Below are 25,565 nucleotides of genomic sequence, written 5' to 3' on the forward strand. Positions count from 1 at the left end.
TAAGGGAGATATTTCTTCTACAGCATGCACTTGTGTTAATGAACCCTGTCCTCCCAGACATCATGCTGAAGTATCTCCAGGCTTTACAGATGAGACACTGGAGGCTCCAGATTCACACAGTAGCCGGGTGCAGGCCTTGTTCAGAACCTGTGCTCTTTCTGTATCTGGAGTTCCTGAACCACTTTTGGTATGGTGAAAATTCAGAACCATACTAGTATGAAGGGGTGACCCCAGTCTTTGGGGCTAGGTGAGGGGCTGCTGGGTATGGAGCAGCCTCAGTTAGGAGTGATCCCCACATGAATGGCCACAATACCCCTCCAGGCTCAAGGCCAAGTTGGAGGGATGCATTGCTTTCTCTGATGAGTTCTTGTTCTTCGCATGACAACCAGCAGCCTATGCGCTCAGAAGACAGAGCCCAACCAGCCTCATCTCCATGAGAGAGCAGGTGCATGTGCTTTTTGAAATCCCCTCAGAGATTACAGTTTGCAGTGGAGTTGTGAGCTAGTTTGGGATGATGATTATTATGTGTGTGATTATTGCCTGCACGCATGTATTTGTGCCTGGTGCTGCGTGGGAGGCCAGAAAAGGGCATCCATCAGTTATGAGCCACCATGTAAGTGCGGGAACAGAATCCGGATTCTCTGCAGCAGCAAGCACTCCCGACCACAGGGCCATCTCTCCAGCCCATGAACTAGTGTCTTAACTCATCTTTGGGGAGGATGCCCCAAACCGCTATCTGCACTTTTCTAGGGAAAGACCGTGGCACTTTCCTGCCCAGTCTACCGGGTGGAGGAAGGCCCTAGCTCGGTCCAGACGTCTTAAAAATGATGTCTGTCCCTGCGTAAGCAATAGTGTTCAAAGGCTGAGCTATGGGGGCGACTTTGTGCAAGAGCAACAATCCAGCCAAGAACACAAGGAGTCACGAGAGTCTAGAAAGGTGTTTTTCTCACTTTCCCCTGGAGCTCGATCTGGTCTCTAGTTCATGGTCATTTCACCTTGGCCTCCCAAACGCACCATGCAATCCAGCCTTTGGTGTTCTTTACCACTTAGTGAAATCAATTCAGAGGGGCCAACGCTCACTTTGTAAACCTGCTTCCTGGTAATTCCTCTTACCCAGTCAGTAAACAAGAACCCGGCACTTTTCCTGAGAAGTCAACCACTGAAGCCCACAAGCTAAAGCAGGAAGCAGCACCACAGAAGTCTGTGCAGCCTTCTACCTCATTCTTCCTGTGGAGGCACGGAGAAACCGGGCTAAGTGTGTGGCTTAGCATACACCACACTTAACGTCAGCTCCAGAGCCCCAAGAATGCTCTCCCCTGACATCGGAGCCAAGGGCACTTAGGAAGGCTAAACAGCCCACTGCCCAAGTCCTGGAAATTACACGGGGTCCAGCTGAAATTCTCTCCTAGGTTGGGCTAGAAATGTTAGCCCTTCAAATAGGCATGGTGAGTGGGAAATTGACTTCCTGAAAGTCACCCAGCTCAGGCTGACCTCTTCTGTTCCCATGGTCCCGGCTTGACTAACGTCACAGAATTCTTCTAACATGTCCTGCTTGCAGGGGAGCCTCCAGAATGTCTCACCAAAACTAGTTTGTTGTCCAGGTTTGATACATAAAGCAGATGGGTCCTGATGATATATGGAGTAACTTCATTAATAAGTTTAATGTTATCTAGCCTTTTGGTTTGTTTTGAGACAGGGTCCAGAGCTCACGATGTAGACCAGACTGACCTTGGACTTACAGGGATTTACCTGCCTCTGCCTCTTGAGTGGTCAAGGTACTTTTAGACAGGGTCTCACCATGTGGCCCAAGCTGGTCTTGAACTATCCTCTTTCCTCAGTTTCCCAAATGCTCAGAATACAGATATGTAACCCCATACCCTATCCCTTTGAAACTCTAATGAAAGTTATAAAACTAAAAACTCTCTACATATATATATATATACACATATATATGTATATATGTGTATGTATATATATATTAGGAATCCAGATTGAATTTTATTTCTGGGCTATGGACAGACTTCATGTAAAACACACCTTTTATGTTCCTGAAGGTGGGGGGGTCTTGCTGTATACACCTTTATATCCTTGGAGATGGGGGTCTTGCTGTATAACCCAGACTGACCCTGGGCTTTGAAAATCCTCATCTCTCAAACACTGGCATCACAGCTATGCACCAATAACCCAGCTAAAGAATCTTTTTCTCAACTGTCATAAATCCTCACTTCCTTGTCTCAGATTTTAGGAACAATATGACAACATCTTTAAGGATACTGGTTGATATTCAACAACTTTGAACTTCTAAGTGTGGGACTCTGACTCGACAGTGGTGGCGCACACCTTTGATCCCAGCACTCGGGAGGCAGAGGCAGGCGGATCTTTGTGAGTTTGAGGCCAGTTTGGTCTACAAGAGCTAGATCCAGGACAGGCTCCAAAGCTACAGAGAAACCCTGTCTTGAAAAAAGAAAGACAAGAAAGAGTGGGACTCTGAAGGTGAATGCCCTAGCTTTGTTATTAGCATGCGTGATATGTATATCAGGGGAGGTGGCATGGCATGGCATGTTTGGAGGTCAGGGGACAACTTTATGGAGTGGGTTCTCTCCTTTCAGTTTTATGTGAGTTCCAGGGATTGAATTCCAGTTTCCATGCTTTGCCGCAAGTGCTTGTGCCCACTGAGCTACTCACAGGCCCTCTGTACGCAATGATTCTGAGAGCTATTTTCTGTGCTTAAGTGTAAATTTGGAGCTAGGAATATTCGCTGGGTGAAATTTCTGCAGTGCAGGAAGGTGCCAGGGAAGTTTCTGTAGATCTGGTGGGGGGGGGGGGCGGTGTTTTAGTTGTTTTTATTGTTGCTTACTGGTTGGATTTTGTTTGTTTGTAGCCCTGGCTGTCCTGGAATTAGCTCTGTAGACCAGGCTGGCCTCAAACACACAGAGATCCACCTGCTTCTGCCTCCTAAGTACTGGTATTAAAAGTGTGCACCACCACGCCCAGCTGGCGGAAGTGAATCTCAAGGTAAAGAAAGGTTACTTACAACTGAATCAGCACAGTACGGTCATCTTAACGCTCTGGGCAGGTCAAAGTTTCGAGGCCTGAGAGCCAGAGTCCCCTTTTCCTAACCTGGTCTGACAGCAGTTTGCCACGGTTCAGGACCGCTTCCTTCTGCCCGCATGTCCAGACCCACCAAGGGATCAAGGGACAAGACACGGGGGAGGCTCTCTGGCCATTGCCTGACTTCTGACAAGAAAGAGGAAATCCCAAAGCCTCGGCAGCAAGGCACAGTTAATCAGAAGCTCCTAGGCCTGAGCTGTGGGGAGTGGGGCTCTGAAACTCAGTGGAGCAGCGGCTGATTCCAGCTGAAGAATCAGGACGAGCTCCGGGCCGGCCCTCACAGGGTGGCTACTTCGCTGAGGAGAGAGGTCAGAATGCTGGGGGAAGGTTTAAATGCACAGCAAGCAGGTCCTCTCTACTCATGTCTGCCACGCAGGGACGGCAGTCTGGGACTTCCTACTGTCAACCGCACATGGGGCAGGGACTAAAGTGCTGAAAAGTCACTATGACAGCATCATCCCCAGGCAACAGCCTGCTCCAGACCCTCCTCAGAGAAAGGTTGTCCTGAGCACAAGGACAGGGAAGGCACAGAGAGGCAAAACCTACACACTCCTGTCATTGGAGCATTCATTCAACTCATTAGTTCAACAAACATTTATTAAGCGCCTATGTGTGCCAGGTCCTAGGGACCCAGAGCTGTATGGTGCTTAGGTCCTGCCCTCAAGCAGCTCACAGTCGAGGGGCAGACAGTAAACACACAAGTGACAATGTGCCATGAAGTGTTGAGGAGAATGTGTGACAAAGTGCTGGAGCACAAATGGGTGACTGACGAACACTTCCTGGGCCAGGGTCAGGGAGCGCTTCACACACCAGTACGTAAGCTCAGTGCCATGGCAGTGCCTTGCACTTCGGTGCCACATCACCGAAACCTTGAAGGCTGGTCCACAAAGGACCGGTGGACTGAATGGAAGCAAAGCCTCTTTTGCTTCTTCAGAACAACCCGCAACATCCCTGTCTGCCAGCACCTGCTGTGACTAAGGGAGCTGTTCCCCAATTCCAGGGACCAGTGAAGGAGCAGCTACCCAGAAGGCCAACTTCCAGGACCCTCGACATGGGTTAGGGACAGAGAACGCCACTGCTTGGATCACCCCGCCCTGGGCCTCTATTCTCAATATTTCTGAGCCAGTCTGAGACTGCTTCTTAATACTGTGAAGAGGCCCTTAACTCCTGTCTTCCTTCTCAGGTGCAGCAAGCACCAGCCAACCCTCAGGTGCCAAACACAGCCCAACAGGCCACAGCAGGAGGCCCTACCCTCACGACATTCACAGCCTCCGCAGCAGCTCGATGAGCTGCTGGATGTTCTGGTTTTGACTGGACAAGCCATTCCTGATATTTTCCAGCAGGCACCGCTTCAGTTCAAAAATGGCCTCACTGTAGCCCAGGCTCACAGCGGCCATGGGTGGTGCTCCATGCCACAGGGCTGGGATGTGCCAGACATGCTGCCTCTCTGCCAGGCCTGCCAGTGTCCGGAAGTTGCTACCCTGCTTCTCCACGTGGGTAGCAGCCCTGCCCAGTTCGCTGGGCGGATCCAGGAGCTGCCTCCTGTCTCTCAGCTTGGGGCTGGGGACAGAGAGGTCATGAAGGTTCTGGTAGACAAACTGATAGTTGGGCATGAGCCCTGTTTTTTCTAGCCTTAGAAAAGCATGAAGAATAGCTGGTGGAATGTCCTTCATTTCAGCTAAACTGACCACAGTGACATTGCTTAGCCCCATTAGCAGTGTGGCCAAGGAAGCCTCCAGTTCAAACCTGTCTCCAGCAGAAGGCAAGGCCCCGCTGATCAAACCCCCAGAGTCTATCACCAGGATGTGGTCACAGCCTAAGTCCTGGCTGAAGCCCTCAGCTACAGGGAGGAGCTGCATGAAGGATCCCCGGGGACTGCAACTCCTCGCTGTGGCAAACCGCAGGCCAAACATGGTGTTAAGGAGTGTAGATTTCCCTGTGCCCGGCACCCCCAGAGCAGAGAGAACCACTAGTCGCGATCTCCTGTCTAGGCGGACATGCAGCTCCTTGAGAAGCCCAGTGACCCAGCGAACAGGGATGCTCAGGGTGGCCCCATCGACCAGCTCCAGCGGCAGCCCACCCAGCAGCAGTTCCACAGCCAGGCCTGGGAAGTGGGCAAAGCGCCTCTGGCCAGCAGGCAGCCTCCCTGCTTCCACCAGGCAGCTCTCGGCCTCATAGAACTGCCCCATCTCCCGCAGGAAGTGCTCCACTCCCAAGGGCTCAGGCCAGAAGGGCTCATTCAAGTCTGAGGCCCCACCAAGTTTTGGTCTCAGGGTGAGAAGCGTCTCTGGAGGCTGTCTTGGCCGTGGCGAGCCTAGTCGAGCTAGCCCCCACTCCATCCACCTCAGGAAGTACTGCCTCTCACCCAGGGAGGGGCTGCTTATCCCCAGAATGAACTCCTGCACCCCTGAGGTGGGCTCCTGGCCATTCTGCTGCACGCGGAGCTCCAGGACCCGCCGTCTCAGCTCAGCCCGGTGCTTCTCTAGGGGCTCCGAGACCCACTGGAGCTGGCAGAACTCCCTTTCGACTTGGGCTGCCTTCCTTGCAGGGTCTCCCTGCAGCCTCAGCTCGTCTCTCTTGTAGGCATCCACATCCTTGATCTTCCTGATAATCTTCTCCATCCGCTCCTTCGCCTTCTGACACTCCTCAAAGTCCTCATCAACTCTGAGGCCTAACTTCCGTGCTGCGTGTGCCATGTCCTCCACAGACAGCCTCCTGCAGGGAGAGTGTGCCACACTGCATATAATTGCTCGGATCCGCCTCACAAAGCTCTCGTTGTCGGTGCTGCTGACCTTCACGAGGACATGAGAGTGGTCTATCTTCAACACGGGAATCAGCCTGTTCAAGAAGCGCAGGTTTGTGTTCCGTTTCCCTCGGTAGGGACTCAGAATGAAGTAGTACTTTGTAGTTGACTCCTTCATGGAGTACAGCAGTTTGTATTCCTTCTTACTGATGTTGTCAGTCAAAATAAACACAGCAGAGGAGACTTCTGTCAAGAGCTTGAACTGTAGCCAGTGAGACCCAATGTCACCTCTCAAGTTCAGAAAGGCCATGGGCTCTGGGAAAACATCCAGGTCCTCCTTACCACTGGGGAAAAACCAGGAGATTTCTACCAACCCATCCGCAATCTCTCGAGGATTGGTGCCTAAATTGAGGTCCCGATGCCAGAAGCAGTCCCACTGCCGGCGGGCCGGGCTGAGGATGGCATTGAGCAGTTGGGACTTGGAGTTGCTGCTGACATCCATGCGCACAAAGGCAAAGGTGGGCACCCTGGACAGGACCACACTGTCTTCTCGAAAACTCCCAAGGCCCCGTGGGGGCTGGAAACAGCACGTCCGCACAACGCCCCGCAGGGCCCAGAGGAGAAAAGTGTGGTAGTGGTTTTCTGAATCAGGCAATACAAGTGGGAGTGCAAACTGGCAGAGGGACATCTTCAGCAGGACCTCCTGCTGCAGAAAGGTGTCTGAAGACAGCAGGAGGGCACAAAGAAGGTCCAGGGGGTTCACAGGTGTGTCAGGCACGGGCAGCTCAGAAAAGGAGTAGATGTCATCAGCAGCAATGTCCTCAGCTGGGTCCCAGTAGATCATTTCCTCCTCCATCTGGCTCTCTTTCTCTGCAGGCCAGGCATCTGGAGGCATGTCCAGCACCATAGTGGTGCTCCTGGCTTCAGAATGAAGGGCCTGCAGCTTCCTGAGGAAGTGCCAGGGGAGGTCCCTGGGAACCCGAGGAGCCCAGTTCTTCATGCTGTCAGAACTGATTTGCAGGGAGTCCTGCAGGGTGAGCTTCTGGGCCTGGTATGTCTCCAGTCCCAACAAGGACAGCATTTCCTGAAGCCTGCTTCTCTCCACTGAAGGGAAAAGAAATAAAAATGTTTAGCCTTCATTTTCAAGTCAGGACCAAGGTAGAGCTGGAGAAAAGCCTAGCAGGAAGGAGTTGGAGAGGACATTTTTCAGAACAGGATGCAGGCCCAAGGGGCCCAGGATTTTCTGGGTTGAGCTAAGAGGAGTAGAAAGTAAAACCCTCTATCAACTGTGCCGCCTGACTAAAGCATGTCAGACACTAACTGTAGGAAGGAAGATGGGCGGGCAAGACGACTCCGTGGTTAGAAGCACATACTGCTCTTCCAGAGCAGAGCACAAGACTAGAGTTCGTTTCTCAGGACCCTTTTCCGGTAGCTCACCTACTCGTGACTCCAACTCCAGAGATCCTGCAGCCTCTGCAGGCACCGACATCCACATCCATACACCCAGACTCATAACTAAAACGAATCTACAGCCAGGCATGCTGATTCATGCCTTTAATTCTAGTACCAGGGAAGCAGAGGCAGGTACATCTCCTACTAATTCCAGGCTAACCTGGTCTTCACAGAGCATTCCAGGCCAGCCATGGTCACACAGAAATACCCTATCTTAAAGAAAAGAAAAGAGAGAGAAAAAAAAATAAAGAAACAGAGAGGATAAGGAGGTAGGATAGGGAGGGAGGGAGGGAGGGAGGAGGGAGGGAGGGAGGGAGGGAGGGAGGGCAAGCCAGTAAACTGAGGAGTTACATTTAAGACTCGAGAGGTCATATTAATGCAGTGACTCTTAGTTTTTCTAGGTGTCTGTAACATTTAATTCTGAGCTCAAACCTAAGTAGTTAGAATGAACAGACATGTTACTTAGGTGCTAAGCTCCACTTCTCAGTCCTCAGACCAGCTACAAGGGTATCTACCCCATGCTCGAGCCCAGTCAGGAATCTGGGGGCATGGTGGAACACGCCTGGAACTCCAGAAGCTCAAACAGCAGGACTGATGCAAATTCAAGACCAGCACAGGATACACAACAAAAGCCCGCCTCAAGACATGTCACCAGGAAATACCCATGAGAGCACAACCTCTAATCACACTATGGGTTGTTTGGTAAATGCTTTCTTGTTTTTTTTTTTGTTTGTTTAATCTTTGTTAATAAACTAGAGACTATTAAAAGGAAAACAGCAACCATTGCTCAGCACCCTTTTACAAACTCAAGACCAGTAATGCCAGGTTCTGATTTGTGTTATGATTTCAGATTTTTGTGGTGCTGAAGATGGGGAGCCTTCTGCATGCCAGGCAAATGCTCTACCATTAAGTTACATCTCCAACTTTACTCATACATCAAGATATATAAACATATATATATAATATATATATATATTTAAATTCTTATTCTTATTTTATTTTTGCTTTCAAAAAAGTTGTTCTATGTAGTCCTAGCTCTCCTGGACCTCACTACGTAGCCCTAACTAACCTTAATCTATGCAAACCAGGATGGTCTCAAAATTATACATCCACTTGAGCACTGGGATTAGACGTACACAGCACCACACCCAATGAGCATTGATATTCTAAGACAGTCTCATTATGTAATTCATGCTTGCTGTGGGATAAAGCTTTTGTACACCGTAAAGATTTATCACTAATATTGGTTTAATAAAACACTGATTGGCCAGTAGCCAGGCAGGAAGTATAGGCGAGGAAACCAGACTAAGAGAATTCTGGGAAGAGAAAAGGCAGAGATGCAGTCACCACCCAGACGCAGAGGAAGCAAGATGAGAATGCTTTACTGAGAAAAGGTACCAAGCCACATGGCTAAACATAGGTAAGAGTTACAGGTTAATTTATTTATTTGTTTGTTTGGTTGGTTGGTTTTGGTTTTTCAAGACAGGGTTTTTCTATAGCTTTGGAGCCTGTCCCGGAACTAGCTCTTATAGACCTGGCTGTTCTCAAACTCATAGAGATCTGCTTGTCAGTGCCTCTCAAGTGCTGGGATCAAAGGCGTGCACCACCACTGCCTGTCTAGAATTATGGGTTAAGTTGTAAGAGCTAATTAATAATAAGCCTGAGCTAATAAGTCAAACAGTTTATAATTAATATAAGCCTATGTGTTGTTTCTTTGGGACTGAATGGCTGTGGGACTGGGCAGGACATAAACTCCATCTACACATTCTAGCCTCAAAACTGTTAGGAGTATATGTATAAACTATCACTCCCTGTATAATTACTTGGGTTTTGGTGACTGTGAAGGATATTTTGGTTGTCAACTTAACTACATCTGAAATTTAACTAAAACCAAAAAATGGAGGGCACACCTGAAAGAATTTTTGCTTAATTTTAAATGGGAAGATCCACTTCTAATCTGGATCTTTGAGTTTGAGGTGGTAAGACACACCTTTAATCCAGATCTCTTACAGTGGGAAGACCCACCTCCAATCTAGACCAAACCTTCTGCTGGAAGCCTATATAGGGACACGAAAGGAGGAAGTTTTTGCTGTTTGCCTGCTTGTTCTCACCCTACTAGCAAGTCCATTTCCTCACTTGCATTAGAATTACTTCTTTGGGATTCTGGCATATACTGAAGACTAACTGAGACATCCAGCCTTATGGATTGACCAACTACTGGTCAATCTTTGGACCTTCTGTTCATAGGCAGCCACTGTTGGACTAGCTGGACCACAGCCTACAAGCCATTCTAATAAATCCCCTTTCTTCATATAAAGCTTCATTCTGTAAGTTCTGCTGCTCTAGAGAACCCTGACCAATGCAGTGACAATAAGACACCTAGTGTCGACTGAGGCCTGGTAGACACTCAATGTCACCCTGTATAATGCAAACTTTATAAGTTCATGATCATAAAATTTCTAACTGTATCCAGATCTTGGCCTGGCAACTTACCAATGTTCATACCCAATGTAAGTGGTTCACTTATTTATTTATATATGTATTTATTTATTTTGCAGTACTGAAATGGAACCAACATGCTAGGCAGTATTTCACCATTGAGCTATATTCCTAGCTTTTTTTCTTATTCTTTAACGAAGAAAGTGGGAAGGAGGGGCTGGTGTTCCCCTGCCTTCTCTCAAACCTGTGAATAGATTCAATCTTTCTGCATCTACCTTGCGACTAGAGGCATATAACACCAAAGTGTCCAATAACATTGGTTTTAGGGCTCAGACTTCTAAACTTATTTGCAGAGGTGAGCTATGGCACATGTCTAGAGGTGAGAGAAAAACCCGTAGGAGTCCTGGGGATCCAACTTTGGTCATCAGGCTTGGTAGCTATCACTTTTACCTCTGAGCCATCTTGCCAGCTCAGGGCTCTGAGTTCTACAGCAATATGATTGAAGGATCACTTGAGAAGTTACGGGGGAAGGGGGTAGATACTGTAAATTTGTTTTAGAAACAGAACAACTAGCCTGGTAATATGGTTCAGTAGATAAACCACTTGCCTCCAAGCCTGTTGACCTGAGTTTGGTCCCTGGTATCCACATGGCAGAAGGAGAAAACAGATCCTCAAATTTTAATTTTAAAAAAGATTTATTTTTCTTTTATGTATATGTGTATTTTGACTGTATATTATGTGCATGCAGTACCCAAAAAGGCCAGAAGAGGGCATCAGATCCTTCTGGAACTGGAGTAACAGAGAGCTATTAGCCAACAAGTTAGTGCTATAAACCAAACCCAGGTCCTCTGTAAGAGCAACATGTAGTGCTCTTAACCACTGAGTCATTTCTCCAGCCCAAAATAAATATAATTATAAAAATAAATAAAAACAGAAAAACTACACAGGAATACTTTGCTTTGGCCGAAAATCTACATAGTTATTACTCAGGTTTCCCTGTTATGCCCAAATGAAGCCAGGCACACACAACAACCATTGTTGCTTAAACAGCATGATCATCAAAGCAACTTGGGAAAAACCACAAAAAAATAAACTCATTCTACACATGTACCCATACCCTTAGGAGACCATTCAGCAACTCTGGGCCCAAGTTTGCAATATGCAAATGAAGCTATTGCTAGAGTTCCTAAATTTTGATAACTGGACATTAGAATCACTTCAGAAACTTGCTAAAAATAAGATACATGAGGAAGCCTCCACTCACAAAGACAGTAACTCATGATGACAGTATAAATAAGTTAAAGGAATTACTGGTTACTCTATAGTAAGTTCCCACTGGTTTGGTTTTTAGCAACATTACTAATAGTTCATAAAGGGGTGATAGAAAGAAAGGTCTAGAGTCAAATACCCAAATTGATTTGATACAGACAAGTTTAAGAATTAGCCACCTATAGGGTGCCCTCCTCCAATAGAATGGAAAGCTGAAAAAGAAGGAGAAAATGTATACCTGTTGGGAAGTCACTGTCCTGAGCCTCGTTTGCACCATCTATGAGAAAAAGGAAAGGGAAATAAAGGGGTTAATCTAATAATCTGAAATTAATGTCAAATAGACTGACAGAAAGTAAATTAAGGGAAACAAATCCAAACCCTCTTTTTTATTTTTTTTTTATTTTTATTTATTTATTTATTTTTGGTTTTTCGAGACAGGGTTTCTCTGCAGCTTTTTTAGAGCCTGTCCTGGAACTAGCTCTTGTAGACCAGGCTGGTCTCGAACTCACAGAGATCAGCCTGCCTCTGCCTCCTGAGTGCTGGGATTAAAGGCGTGCGCCACCACCGCCCGGCTCTAAACCCTCTTTTTTAAAAACCAAAACTGCAATTCCTAGAGATCACAAGCACATAAAGCACATAAGCCATCGCGTCCCAGCTTCACTCACTCACACCCACACCCTCACCTCCCCGCCCAGTCTGTCCTGACCCACAGTCTCTACCTCCGGAGTGGAGCCCGCAGTCATCTCCTTCCATTCCTCTCCATTCCACATCTGGAAAGAAAGGGCACAGACGTTCACTCCACCAGCAACAGAGCCTTTCTACCAAGAAGTCTGCAGAGCCTCTGCCGGCTGTTGGGACCACAGTAAGCGTTCCTCAAATACTCAGGGGCAGAAGTGTCTACAGGTTAGGCTGGAATAAGCCAAGCTTCAACAGAAACAAAGACTGGAAATAAAGCTACAGCTCTAATATGTTTTTTTAATCAACCTTATGATCTCCCCATAATTAATAGATAAACCTTTTTGATTTTTGTGTTTTTGAGGGTTTTGTGTTTTGAGGTAGTGCATAGCACTACCTGTCCTGTAGATCAGGCTGGCCTCAAACTCACAGAGAGCTACTTGCCTCTGCCTCTAAATTGCTGGGATAAATCTAACATTTTAAACTGTCTCTTTTGATAATTTTTCTGGAAAAAGAGAGAAATAAAGGGAGGTGGCTATTGGAAGCAGGATGATTTGAATAAAAACACAAAAGGACTCAAGAATCAAATCACAGTGTTCAGAAATTAAAAACATACTTACTCAAAGTGAAAATAAGAGTCTAGAAAATAATTTTTCCCAAAGAATTCAAAATGTAGTGTGAAGAGAAAAAATAACTAGAGAAGAAAAAAATAGCCAAGTATAGGGGTTGGGGAGACAGCTCAGAGGTTAAACACTTGATGCTCTTGCAGAGAGGGCCAAGGTTCAATTCCTACAAGGTGGTTCATAACTGTCTGTGACCCCAGTTCCAGGAAAACAATAACCTCCTTTGGCCTCTGTGGGCACTGCACACACATAGTGTACGTAAATGCAGGCAAAATAAACATATAATTTTGGTTTTGATGCTTTTGGTTTTGTTTTGGTTTTGGGTTTTTTGTTGTTGTTGTTGTGATTGTTGTTGTTGTCGTTGCTGTTGTTGTTTTGAGACAGGGTCTCTATGTAGCTCTGGATGTCCTGGAACTTGCTGTGAGGTAAAGTTGGCCTCAAACTCACAGAGATCCATTTGCTTCTGGCTCCTGAGTGCTGGGTTACAGCTGTACAGCACTATGAGACTGGCCTGGTGGCGCATGTCTGTAATCCTAGGCTGCCCCTCGGGAAAGTAGCAAGTTAAAGGAGTAATTGGATTACACTGAGTTTCAGACCAATATTTGCAATTTAACAAACTATGTTTTAATAAAAACAAAAAGGCGAAGAGGGGTATGACTGTGACTCAGGGTAAGCCTGACATAGCAGGTCTGAGGGCACAAGGGCAGAGCATGGCCCAGCCTCTACCACGGAACTCACATCCTGTAAGAAATGTCCCAAGCCCAGGTGGAGGAACTGAAAGTGGAGCGCTGTGAGCCACAAGCATGGCACAGTAACAGCACAGCTAGCAGACCACTAGACAGACTCACGGGAGTGTATTCCCATGAGAAACCCGATCTGCAGAGCTTCGGGAACACCCATCTTTTGACGGAATTTGTCAATTCTGTAAACATCTTGTGAAGCCATAGTCTTCCTCCTTTCCATAGTGGGACCCATCCCAAAACATCCCAGCAGTGTATAAATCATTCCTTAGACATGACTTTTCCTGTACTGGCAATTGGACGGGGCCCTGGTGTGAAAGCATTCACTCAACCAAACCTCATTGACTGCACTTCTGACAAGGAAGGGACCTCTGCTCTGGACCGCATGGGAACCTCAACGGAACAGGCATTGAGCACATCTACCTTTACTGATAGGTCTGGACGGCCCTAAAATCTCCAACAGCCAACTCAGGAGAGTATAACCTACTGGTCTTTGCTCTACCATAACAAGCTATTAATATTCTATACTTACTTCCAACTCGATTTCACTGATGCAAGATCTTAGTCTAGAAAATTAACTGTTTGTGCCTTTACCCCTAGAAATACAGGAAAAAAGCTTAGATCGTTAAACCAGTCCCAGAGGAAGGAATTCCTTCTCACCTGGGTGCCAGAGGATACAGCACCCCCACAGCACCCTGTTGGCCCCAGCAGGCAAAGCGCCATCTGCTTTCCTTCTGCAGCTTATGCTGGTTGCCACGGTTACCACATATACTGTGTTCCCAGCCACCACTGAAACAGAAGTGCTCAAAAAGTGCAACAGCACTGCGCCGTTCTTCCCTACAATTATTAATCACAGACTTCTAGCCTAGCCAGTTAGTACACAAAACCCCTTTTCCCATCTTAGGATTCTGTACTGACTTAATCCTCCCAGTATCTACAGGGGAGGTATCTATAGCCACGCCCCCTCTGAGACAGTAGTAAGACACTGGCGCCTACTTCATCCATCTTGCTAGCTCTAAGAAATGCATACTTAGCATCACTATTATTTACCAGAGAATTGTTAACTATGTCTGTGTGGATATATAAACTGGAAACGGTTGGGATTGGGAGGAACATTGAGAAGAAACATTGAAAGGGAACACTGAGAGGGCACTGGAGAAAGCATTGGAGGGAGAACAGGAAAAATAAATAGAACATATGTGAGTTAATTTATTTACCCTCAGGCCTTTTTAGTCAGTTTTCACCTGCTATAGCTTTCTTTCTAAATCCTGAGAGGTTTGGGGGGCTGGTCCCCCAACATAAGCCTCGACAGTGGAGTATTAAAGCATTCTCACTGAAACAAAGTGATCCTTCTCTCCCGATTATTACAGTACCTAACACATGCTTGCTAATTTTCCATCAAGACATAGGATATTTGTTACTGAGCAGTAAGTAAACATCTACCATGTGACACCTCAAGGCTGCTAATACTGGTTAGAATAAAGCTCATACACCATACACAACAAATTAACTTAAAATGGATAAACAATATAACCATATTGTTATCATGAAACTCAAAGCCAGGTGGTGGTGGCACTAGCCTTTAATCCCAGCACTGAGGCAGAAGCAGGTGGATCACTGAGTTCAAGGCCAGCCTGGTCGACAGAGCAAATTCCTGGATATCAGAACTACACAGAGAAACCCTGTCTTGAACCCTACCCCACCCCCCAAAATCATTAAACTCTTTGAAGACATGTGAGTAAATCTTTGTAACCTTGGACTTCATGCTGGATTCTTAGATATGATACTAAAGAGGCAGTTGACAAAAGCAAAAGATAAGTAAAAACATTGTGCATCTAAGAAAAATATCGATTAAGTGAAAACAGACAAGCATTGTGGCTACACCTTTAGTTCCAGTACTCAGAAGCAAAAGCAGATAGATCTCTGTGAGTCTGAGGCCAGTCTGGTCTACAAAGTAAGTTCCAAGTCAGTCAGAGCTATTTAGTGAGAACCTGAAGAGAGGGGAGAGGGGAGACGGGAAAGGGGAGAGGGGAGAGGGGAGAGGGGAGAGGGGAGAGGGGAGGAGGGGGAGAGGGGATGGGGGATGGGGGGAGGGGGAGTCTTTGCGGGTTGTTTTTTCTTTCTCTTTTCTCTCTTTCCTTTTCTTCTTTACGGGTTCTAGTTGTACCTTTTGCGAACTATACTCTCGAGAGCTGCTTCTCCTCGCTAGATAGATAGGAGAGAGAGAGATGATAGGTGAAAGCCTGGTGGTGGTGGCGGCGGCGGTGGCACACGCCTTTAATCCCAGCAGGGGCAGACAAATCTCTGTGAGTTCAAGGCCAGCCTGGTGTACAGAGTGAGTTCCAGGATGGCCAGAGCTATACAGAGAAACTCTGTCTTGAAAAAAGCAGAAGCTGGGAATGTACTCAACGGTACAGTACTCTGTACTTTGAGGCCCTGGGTTTGAGTCCTAGCAGCAAAAACAACAACAACAAAACACACAACACACAGACATACACACAGTGGGTGGTAAACACAATGGGACAAAATATTTACATATTATGTACCTGTGTCTCCAGTAAAGGTCTAGTATTTGCACAACTTATAGCTTTATAAGAAAAAAAAAACAATAATGCCAATGAAGTATGCAAAGATTTGAACATCTTAAGATGGAATCTTTTCTACAGAGAGAAACGAAGGCTTGAGTTTGTTTGCGAGTCCAGAGTAACCCAGCCCAGGACGAGTGCAGACTCCAAAATCCCAACAGACAGAAGAAGCCTCGCTATTTCAGAATGGGTCAAGTCTGGTTTACCTGCAATTGCCACGGATGTTTGGCTGTCTGAAGGTTTTACTTCTGGGGCCACTTCTCCCAGATCTGAACGCCTGAAAATTTTTCAGAAGAAAATAATCAATAAAATAATACGCTACCACTTTCACCTAATCAAATTTGCTGCATATAAATAACTTTTGGAGAGCTTTTAAGAACTCTAACTAGCCGGGCGGTGGTGGCGCACGCCTTTAATCCCAGCACTCAGGAGGCAGAGGCAGGCGGATCTCTGTGAGTTCGAGACCAGCCTGGTCTACAAGAGCTAGTTCCAGGACAGGCTCCAAAGCCACAGAGAAACCCTGTCTCAAAAAAACCAAAAAAAAAAGAACTCTAACTCCGGCTGTTGAAATGACTCAGTGGTGAAGAACACATATTACCCTTCTGCAGGACCTGAATTCAGTTCCCAGCACCCACACATACACATGTAAGAATAAAATCTTTTAAAGCTATAAATTCTGGATCCATCACAGATCCATGAAATAAGACCCTCTGGGAGCTGGTCCTGGGCATCTCTGCTTTTGAAGTACTCTCTATGACTCCAACATACTGTCTAATGGAGACACACTAGCCTGTAAATACCACCAGAGCTGCTGGCCACTCGGAAAGACTTAAAAACATACATACCCTTTGACCAGTAATTCCACTTCTATCCTAAGGGAAAAATGAAGACTTAGTTACAAAGATGTTCATGTGTTCATTTTATAGCAAAAGCTATCAAAGCCCAGCAACAGAATCACAGTCCTGTTCTGCAATCAGCACACAAGAGTCTATAGGCTTCTTTTTGTGAGAAGAGCAACTTTAGGCGAACTATTATGGAAAAACACTAAAGGCATGCCAGTTAGTAGGGAATAAGTTACAGGATAATGTAATATAAAGATGATTAAATTATGGACGTTTAGAGAGAGAGATCTAGAAATGATCATCCAAAAATGTCTATAGTGTAGAGCTCTGTGGTAGCACACACTGGAACCCGGCACTCAAGGGGCTGAAGAGGAGTATCTCAGTTTCAAGGCCAGCCTGGTTAACACAGCAAGACCCTTTCTCAAACAAACAAACAGTGTAGGCAGGAAAGGGTGATCATTTTTGTTTGTTTTCATTCTGTGCATGTGTGTGGCTGAGGTACAAATCCAGGGCTACCCACATGTTAAATGCTCTACCACTAACCTATTAACACCCCTACCCAACACTACAGAAGCTGAGGTAGGACAATTGCAAGTTCCAAGCCCAAACAAGGCTACAAAGATGGACCCTGTATTCAAAAATAAAAATTTTAAATCATTTTAGGTGTAGCATAGAAACAGCAAACATGAGCCAGAGACAGTTCAGCAGGCAAAAGGACTTGCTGACAAATCTGACACCTGAGTTCCACCCTAATAACCCATGTAAGCAGCTAGATGCAGCAGCACCCCTAGACCCCAGAATTCCTCTGGCAAGAGGTGAGACTGAAGGCAGAGATGGGAGAACAGGCCAGCCAGTCTACGGTATCAAAAAGGACAGCAACAGCAGAGGAAAGACTCCATCTCAAAAACAAGATGGAAGAGGAAAGCAGACTCCTGAAAAGCTGTCCTCTGACTTCCACATGTGCACATAAGAGTGCCTTACATACATACACACATATATACATAACACACACCCATGAGCACACATGTACACTTGACATGCACACGTACATGCATACATGCACACACATATAAACACAAGTGCATACATGCATGCACACCCACAATTTTTTATAAAAGAGAGCAAGCAGCCAGGCGGTGGTGGTACACACCTTTAATCCCAGCTGGGATTAAAGGGGGGCAGCACGGACACAGACGCAGAAGCAGGTGGATCTGAGTTTGAGGCCAGCCCGGTCTACAGAACGGATTTCAGGACAGTCAGGGCTACACAGAAAAACCTAGAAGAAGAAAACAACAACAAAAGAGAGATAGAGGAGGGGGGGGGGAGAAGAGGAAGAGGAAGATGAGGAGGAGGAAGAAGAGGAGGAAGAGAAGGAGGAAGAGGAGGAAGAGGAGGAAGAGGAGGAGGAGGAGGAGGGGGAGGAAGAAGAAAAGTGGGAACAAGCAAACCTGAGGGTAAAGGTTCTGACTGAAGATGAACAAATGAATATGAATACTGGGCATCCATACTCAGATGTGTGCACACGCCTATGTCCATGTATGTCCATTTATACATGTGCGTTTCCTGTCTCTGCTGAGAGTCAGCAAGCACAGACAGAGCAGAGCTATGAACATGTCATCCTTCACTTCTCACACGAGAACTCAGGACTTCTTGGAGATGCTCGCTAACACCTTGACTGAGGGAGAGAAGAGGACCCAATCATTTAGGTGTGGATGAACAGAAACTCTACAAAGTCTTAGGGATGTCTCTGAATTTATGCAGCTGCTCAAGTGGTGTGGGAAGTCCTGTATGTGTATTGCTTTTATTGGTTAATAAAGAAGCTGCTTTTGGCCAATGGCTTAACAGAATACAGCCAGGCTTGGAGAGATATATATAGAGTAGCCGGAGTCAAGTGAGAAGCCATGTAGCTGCCGCTGGAGACAGACACCTCCTTTGGAGCCCTCCAAAACTTTGTCGGTAGATCACGACTGTGTGTTGATACACATTAATAGAAATGGGTTGATCTAAGATATGAGTTAGCTAGAAGTACAGTTAAGCTATTGGCCAAACAGTATTTCAAATAATATGGTTTCTGTGTGATTATTTCGAGTCTGGGCAGCCAGGAACGAACAAACAGCTTCCGACTACATTCAAGGGATTCCCACTGACCAAAACTGGAATAACATGACCAGGAAAAGAATAAAATATAATCAGTAAAATGACAGAGCTGAGAGATGGCTCAGTGATTAGGTGCATACGTTGCTCTTGTAGAGGGCCTGGGTTCTATTCCCAGCACCCATATGGTGCTCACAACCATCCACAGCGCCAGTTTCAGGGATCCTCTTCTAACACCAAGCAGGCATATGGTGCACATGATACACATATGCAGGAAAAACATTCATATGTATAAACAAATCTAAAAAAGAAAAAACACCGAAAACCGATTCAGTAGTGGGGGTGCATGCCTTTAATCCCAGCATGCAGAAGACAGAGGCAAGGAGATCTTTGTGAGTTCACCTACGGCTTCATAGTGAGATCCTGTCTCAGAACAAATAAACAAGAGAAACAAAACAAAATCCTGAAAAGCAAATGAACTTGTCCATATAGGTAATAAATAGCTCAAGCACTCTTGCTCACAGAATAATAATAAAAGTGGAAGCATTTCAACATTAACTGCGCCATCAAGCCCAGCAGTGATGGCGCACACCTTAAATCCTATACTTGGGAAGCAGAGGCAAAGGCAGGTGGATCTCTGAGTTTGAGGCCACCCCCAGTCCACAGAATAAGTTCTGGGACAGCCAGGACTACACAGAGAAACCCTGTCTCCAAACAGACAAACAAACAAAGAACAGTACCACCCTTCAACTGTTGAAATCAGAGTAGTGTCAAGCAAAGTGAAGGGCCAGCAGGGCTAATGGGGAGCAAGCTGTCTGCTCAGTCCTACAGTGTCCCTAAGAAGTGCAGGGAGAAAATAACAGCGGTAATTACCACAGAGCTCAAGTGATCCAAACTAATCTTAACAATGAAGTCAGGCCTTAGTGTGTACCACTGTGGCCTCTAAGAGTTCTGTCCAAGAAGGCAAAACCAAGCCATAACAAACTGAACACAAATGACATTATACCAGAGGGCGAGAGATAAAGTATGACATGTATGTCATAAGACAAAGGAATCATTCCAGAAAACCAAACACAACAACTGATCCTAGATTATATCCTGAAGAAGAAATTTTGGGGCAAAATAAAAATGAAATATGGGTCCAATCAATGTTAACTATGCTGTGGTTATATAACAGAATATCTTATTTCTTAGGAAACAGAGATGGAAGGGCTTAAGGGGAAAAGTACCAGGAAGAAAGCAACTGACTCTCAGGCCGAATGTACTTGGTACCTCAAAGTTCATTATGCCCAAAGCCTAAAACCAGCGTGATGGTATTTGGAGTGGGGTTTTGGAAGGTGATTAGAAAAGCTCTCAAGAATGGGATTATTAAGTAACAAAAGAGGTCGAGAGAGAGAGAGAGAGAGAGAGAGAGAGAGAGAGAGAGAGAACGAGGAGCGTCTGGCTGGGATGTAGGTCAGTGGTGGAGCACTGGCATGTGCTGTGCAAGGCCCTGGTCTGAGGGCAGGACGACAAGTGAGACAGAACGGAACAGAGTTAAATGATGCAGGAGGTCAGCAAGATGCTCAGAGGATTAGGTACTTGCTGCCAGGCCTGACAACCTGAGCACAATCCCATCCATCAACATGATGGAAGGAGAGAACGAGCTGTCCCGACTTCCACATGCTTGCATGCTTACAGGTGTACACACAGGTACATATGCACTCATGCATGTGCACTCATGCATGTGCACATATACACTAAATAAACAAAACATAAATTTAGTGTGTCTGGTTAAACACAGTTACTCAGAACAGAAGCTGCAGGCTTGGCTCAGAGGTTCAAAGGATTGCCAGAGGATCTCAGGTAGGGCTAAGCCAGGCAGCAGGTTTCTACAGCTCAGGACTTTGGTCCAGCCATGTTCCAAGACTAGACACTCACCCCTAGGACATATATTCTGTCCAGTATTCAGGACATGAATCTGACTTCACTCCTTTCTGCTCTACACAAGGAAATGGTAAGCACGCAGCAGTCAAAGGATGGCCTCGCAATCGTGCTCATAGAAGAGTGTCTGTTGGCAAGTTCTGGGCTTCGGTTCCTGCTGGCAAACCATGTCACAACTGGGATGTGCAAACTATGGTTTGCAGGTCTACTGCTGCTCCTAAAGTATTGGGTTTAACTGGAGGCAGAGTCAGCCCTGTTGCTAGTGCCTTTTGTCTGCAGCTTCACTAAATACATGATGTCCTCTACAGTTTAACAGACTGTCGTGCCCCTCAAAGTACTTACGTTGCAGTCTTCCCCCAGTGATTATATCTGAACTTGAGATCTATAAGTAACTTAAGATCAAGGCAGGCTACAAGGTGAGGCCTTCATGTGACGGGATGGGTGACCTCTAGAGAGGGCCACTCTCCCCTGCAGAAACAGAAATAAGGCCCCCACCAGAAACCAAATCCCACGAACCTAATCGGCTATCTCAAGAGTAGTCAATAGCTGTGATTGATGTATTCAGTCTATGGTCTCATGTGGCTCCCAAATCACACTACAAAGAGGAAAGCAGGGCTCAGAGAAGTGTACCCACATTATCAAATATGGCTGGGACCCGAACATGTGCTGCTTCCTTTCTATCTCTGTTATTAGTGATTTCGCAAAACTTTTGTTTCATCTTTTTTTTCTTATGGCACTGAGAGTTGACAAGCATAGGTAAGTACAGGCACAGGACGTGTACCAATCAGCCTACAGTGGGCACGTGTACCAATCAGCCTACAGAGGGCACAAACGAACAAAGGAGCTTGACTTAGAGTAGGCACAGATAACCACTCACCAACTGTAAACGCTAGGGGTTACTAACTGCTTTGGATAATAAAGAGCATATCTATTTTTGAAGTTCCCTTCCCCTTATGCCCTCCATTTCCAGAAAGTGGCAGGAAAGCCTAAGGTTCCTCTCTTCCTTTGGTGCTAACTGGGGACCCTCAACCTAAAGCAAAACAATATCCCAAGACATTCGCTCTGAGATATAAATGTTTAAAAACCCTGTGGATGTGTGCTGTGGACCCTGTTTGTTGAACTGTTTGTGACCCTACTTGGAAACAATATCCTTGCAAGCCTAATTAGCTAAATTAAAATAAGGTCACAGTCAGGTAAGGCGGTTCATGCCTGTAATCTAAGCTCTTAGGACGCCGAGGCAGGAGGTTTATGGCTAGTTTGATGGCAGCCTGACCTATCTAGTGAGTTCAAGTCCATCCAGAGCTATAGAGTAAGAGCTTGACTTGAAAAACACACAAAAAAAGATGAGTAAGTCATGATGGGGTGGGGTGGGCCTCAACAGAGTGAGCAGTTTCCCTATGAAGAGAAGACAAGTTGGACACACATGAAGGACAGCACGTCTGCAGGTTGCAGACTGCAGTGACACATGTGCAAGTCAGAAAAGTCAAGTACTGTGCACAGCCATCCAGAACGCTTGGGTTTGGAAGTCTCCAGAATGGTGAGAACAAGCATTTTGTCAGGTACCTATCTGTAGTCAGTGTATAGCAGTTTCCTCCCAGATTAACACCTTCCATCTTGGAGGGAAAGCTCTTAAGACACAGTTGGAAAGGGAAAGGAGACTATTCGGGGGCCGGGGAAATACCCCATCCTTCAGAGAAGCTCCTTAAGGACAGAAAGTAAACAATCCAAAACAGATTCAGGAAGTCTCCCCTCCCTCCCAAGAATAAACAGTAAAGATTGCTGAGAGGCACTTTTTGAGGAACAGTGCTGCACAGAAGACTCTGAGACAAGCCCAGCAGCCTGGAAGAAGCAGGGAGCAAATGCAGGATCCCAGAAGAGGGTCAGACCAGACCAGGCAACTGACAGAAGCAGAGACCAGCCCTGCTTCCCAGACCTGCAAAGGACACTCTTATCTGCGGAGCCTCCTGCAGCTGAGCAGTGGGCTCAGGTCCCCAGCTCTGTGAGCTGTCACTCATGTTGGATAGGCTTTGGTGATGCCTTTGAGTCATTTCTACTCCTGTATGTAACCCTAATAAAACTGACTGGATCATCAAATTGGACTTCCTTGGTATCAGTACTTGGTCTGTCGTGGGCTCCGTGATCTGGGGTGGGTACAGATGTGTGTTGCATCTCTGTAAGAAGTTTATCACACAACAGCAGTTCCCTGTGACCCCAGCCACAGCTGTGTCACCTCATCACCTCAGTCTTTACAGCTCCCTTTCTATGTGCCTGCTTCTTCTCTGCTTCATATGAAAACAATGGTCATACTATCCAGAGACCGCCCTAATCAGCAGAAGCCTCATTCTAACTAACCACGTCTACAAGGATCCAATTTCCAAAGTCACAGTCACAGGGGCTCCGGCTTCAACATGTCTGATTGGGAGGACACCTACACTAGGTCTGGGGTGAAGACCTCTGTTGTGTCTATTTCCTCCAAATTGAGACACTCCCTCCTAGAGAGAAGGAGCGCTTACAAGGCTCAGGAAGCCCAGATAGTGACAGGAGCCATAGGACCTCCCCAAGCTACAAAAGCAATAAACTGCAGCCCCCACATGGCACAGCCAGTAAAGTGCCGACCACATAGGCACCAGTGTGAAAAGGAGGCAGAACAGTGCCATCTGTAACCTGCGCTATGAGAGCACAGACAGGCAGACTTCCAGGGCGCACTGCCTAACCAGACTACCTCAATCACCAAGCTCCAGGGTCAATTAGAGATCCTGGCTTGAAATACAGTGAGAAGTAATAAAGCTGGAGAGATGGCTTCAGGTTCCCAGTGCCACATGGAGTGGCTCATCTTTACCTTCAAACCTTTGGAACCCTGGTTTTCTAGCGTCCTCAGGCACTGCATTCATGCACAAATCCATACTCTGCCATCCATATATATACAATTAAAAATTAAAATAAAAATGAGCTGATCCGAAACCAAATAGAAGACCCGGATGTCAATCCACACATCTTCGAACACCTGATCTTTGATAAAGAAGCAAAAAATATCAAATGGAAAAAAAAGCATATTTAACAAGTGGTGCTGGCATAACTGGATATCAACATGTAGAAGAATGAAAATAGACCCATATCTATCACCATGCACAAAACTCAAGTCCAAATGGATCAAAGACCTCAACATAAAGCCAACTACAGTGAACCTTATAGAATACAAAGTGGGAAGTACACTTGAATGCATTGGCACAGGGAACCACTTCCTAAATAGAACCCCAACAGCACAGACACTGAGAGAAACAATTAATAAATGGGACCTCCTGAAACTGAAAGCTTCTGTAAAGCAAAGGACACGGTCAACAAGGCAAAACGACAGCTTACAGAATGGGAAAAGATCTTCACTAACCCTGAATCAGACAGAGGTCTGATCTCCAAAATATACAAAGAACTCAAGAAATTGGATACCAAAAGATCACATAATCCAAGAAAAAAAAAATGGAGTACAAACCTAAACAGAGAACTCTCAACAGAGGAATCCAAAATGGCTGAAAGACACTTAAGGAAATGTTCAACATTCTTAGTCATCAGAGAAATGCAAACAACTCTGAGATTCCATCTTACACCTGTAAGAATGGCCAAGATCAAAAACACTGGTGACAACTTATGCTGGAGAGGTTGTGGGGGAAAGGGAACACTTCTGCATTGCTGGTGGGAATGCAAGCTGGTACAACCCCTTTGGATGTCAGTGTGGCGATTTCTCAGGAAATTAGGAAACAACCTTCCTCAAGACCCAATAATACCACTTTTGGGTATATATCCAAAGGATGCTCAATCGTGCCACAAGGATGTGTGCTCAACTATGTTCATAGCAGCTTTGTTTGTCATAGCCAGAACCTGGAAACAACCTAAATGCCCCTTGATTGAAGAATGGATAATGAAAATGTGGTACATTTACACAACAGAGTACTACACAGCAGAAAAAATAACGAAATCTTGAATTTTGCAGGCAAATGGATGGAGCTAGAAAACATTATTTTGAATGAGGTAACCCAGACACAGAAAGACAATTATCACATGTACTCACTCATAGGTGGATTTTAAACATAAAGCAAAGAAAACCAGCCTACAAATCACAATCCCAGAGAACTTAGACAACAATGAGGACACTAAGAGAGACTTACATAGATCTAATCTACATGGGAAGTAGAAAGTAGAAAAAAAAGACAAGATCTCCTGAGTAAATTGGGAGCATGGGGACCTTGGGAGAGGTTTGAAGGGGGGAGGGGAGAGGCAGGGAGGGGAGCACAGAAAAATGCAGAGCTCAATAAATATCAATAAAAAATGTATTAAAAATAATGAAATTATATGTATAAAAATGAGTTGATTAAAGAGACAACCAACATGGACCTCTAGTCTCCACATACATGCATATACACCACAAAACACATATGCCACATTCATATATATGTTAATGTGTGTGTGAACGTGTGTGTGCATGTATGTGTAAGAATAAGGGGCACTGAGAGGGCTCACCAGGTAAAAGTGCTTGCTGTCAAGCATGATAACCCGAGCTGATTGATCCCTGGGACTCACACAGTGGCAGGAGAGAGGCAACTTCCACAAGTTGTCCTCTGACCTCTCTGTGTCCTGTGACATGCCCCCACTACCACCCACTACACACAATCATGCATACAAAACAAAATACAAAATAAATAAGAGTAAAAGCAGTCCCTCGGAGAGTGCCGAGTGGAGCTGCCTGCAAGCCGCAGCTCTGAGTCCTCATCCCTGCTCCCAGGACCTTTCAGTGACAGCAGCTGCTCCGGAATCACCCGTGTTCCTCTAAGCAGCCTCTCACCCATGCTCCTGCCATTAACCCAATAATCCTGAGTGAACCCGTTTCTTTGGTCTGTCCATCAGGCACATGCCTGCAACTCCAGTCTTAGAGGGAAATCGGGGCTGAGATAGGCAGATCCCTGAAGTTCACTGGCCAGGCAGCCTAGATGACTGGACGAATTTCAGGTTCAGTGAGAGACGTTGTCTCAAATAAATAAATGTAAAAAACAACTGAAGAAACACACTCAACATCAACC

At 46.0% G+C, this 25,565-nt stretch overlaps 1 protein-coding gene across 3 annotated transcripts in view; it reads right to left on the reverse strand.

The window, feature by feature from the left end:
* Positions 1–3,690: 3,690 nt before the first annotated feature.
* The window catches only part of LOC119814336 (up-regulator of cell proliferation), a 30,576-nt gene continuing 8,701 nt past the window's right edge, over positions 3,691–25,565 (reverse strand). For 2 of the 3 annotated variants that reach the window (XM_038329937.2, XM_038329926.2), the window contains exons 2-6: positions 16,483–16,509; positions 15,844–15,914; positions 11,734–11,784; positions 11,253–11,291; positions 3,691–6,958 (exon numbers count right to left, since the gene is read on the reverse strand). In XM_038329937.2, coding sequence (XP_038185865.1) covers positions 4,374–6,958; positions 11,253–11,291; positions 11,734–11,784; positions 15,844–15,914; positions 16,483–16,509 — 2,773 coding nt within the window. In that variant the 3' untranslated portion in view covers positions 3,691–4,373. The remainder of the gene's footprint in view (positions 6,959–11,252; positions 11,292–11,733; positions 11,785–15,843; positions 15,915–16,482; positions 16,510–25,565) is intronic. The other variant, XM_038329947.2, reaches the window with a different exon arrangement.

This window comes from Arvicola amphibius, chromosome 1 (assembly GCF_903992535.2).
Source record: "Arvicola amphibius chromosome 1, mArvAmp1.2, whole genome shotgun sequence".
In the NCBI taxonomy this organism is placed as follows: domain Eukaryota; kingdom Metazoa; phylum Chordata; class Mammalia; order Rodentia; family Cricetidae; genus Arvicola; species Arvicola amphibius.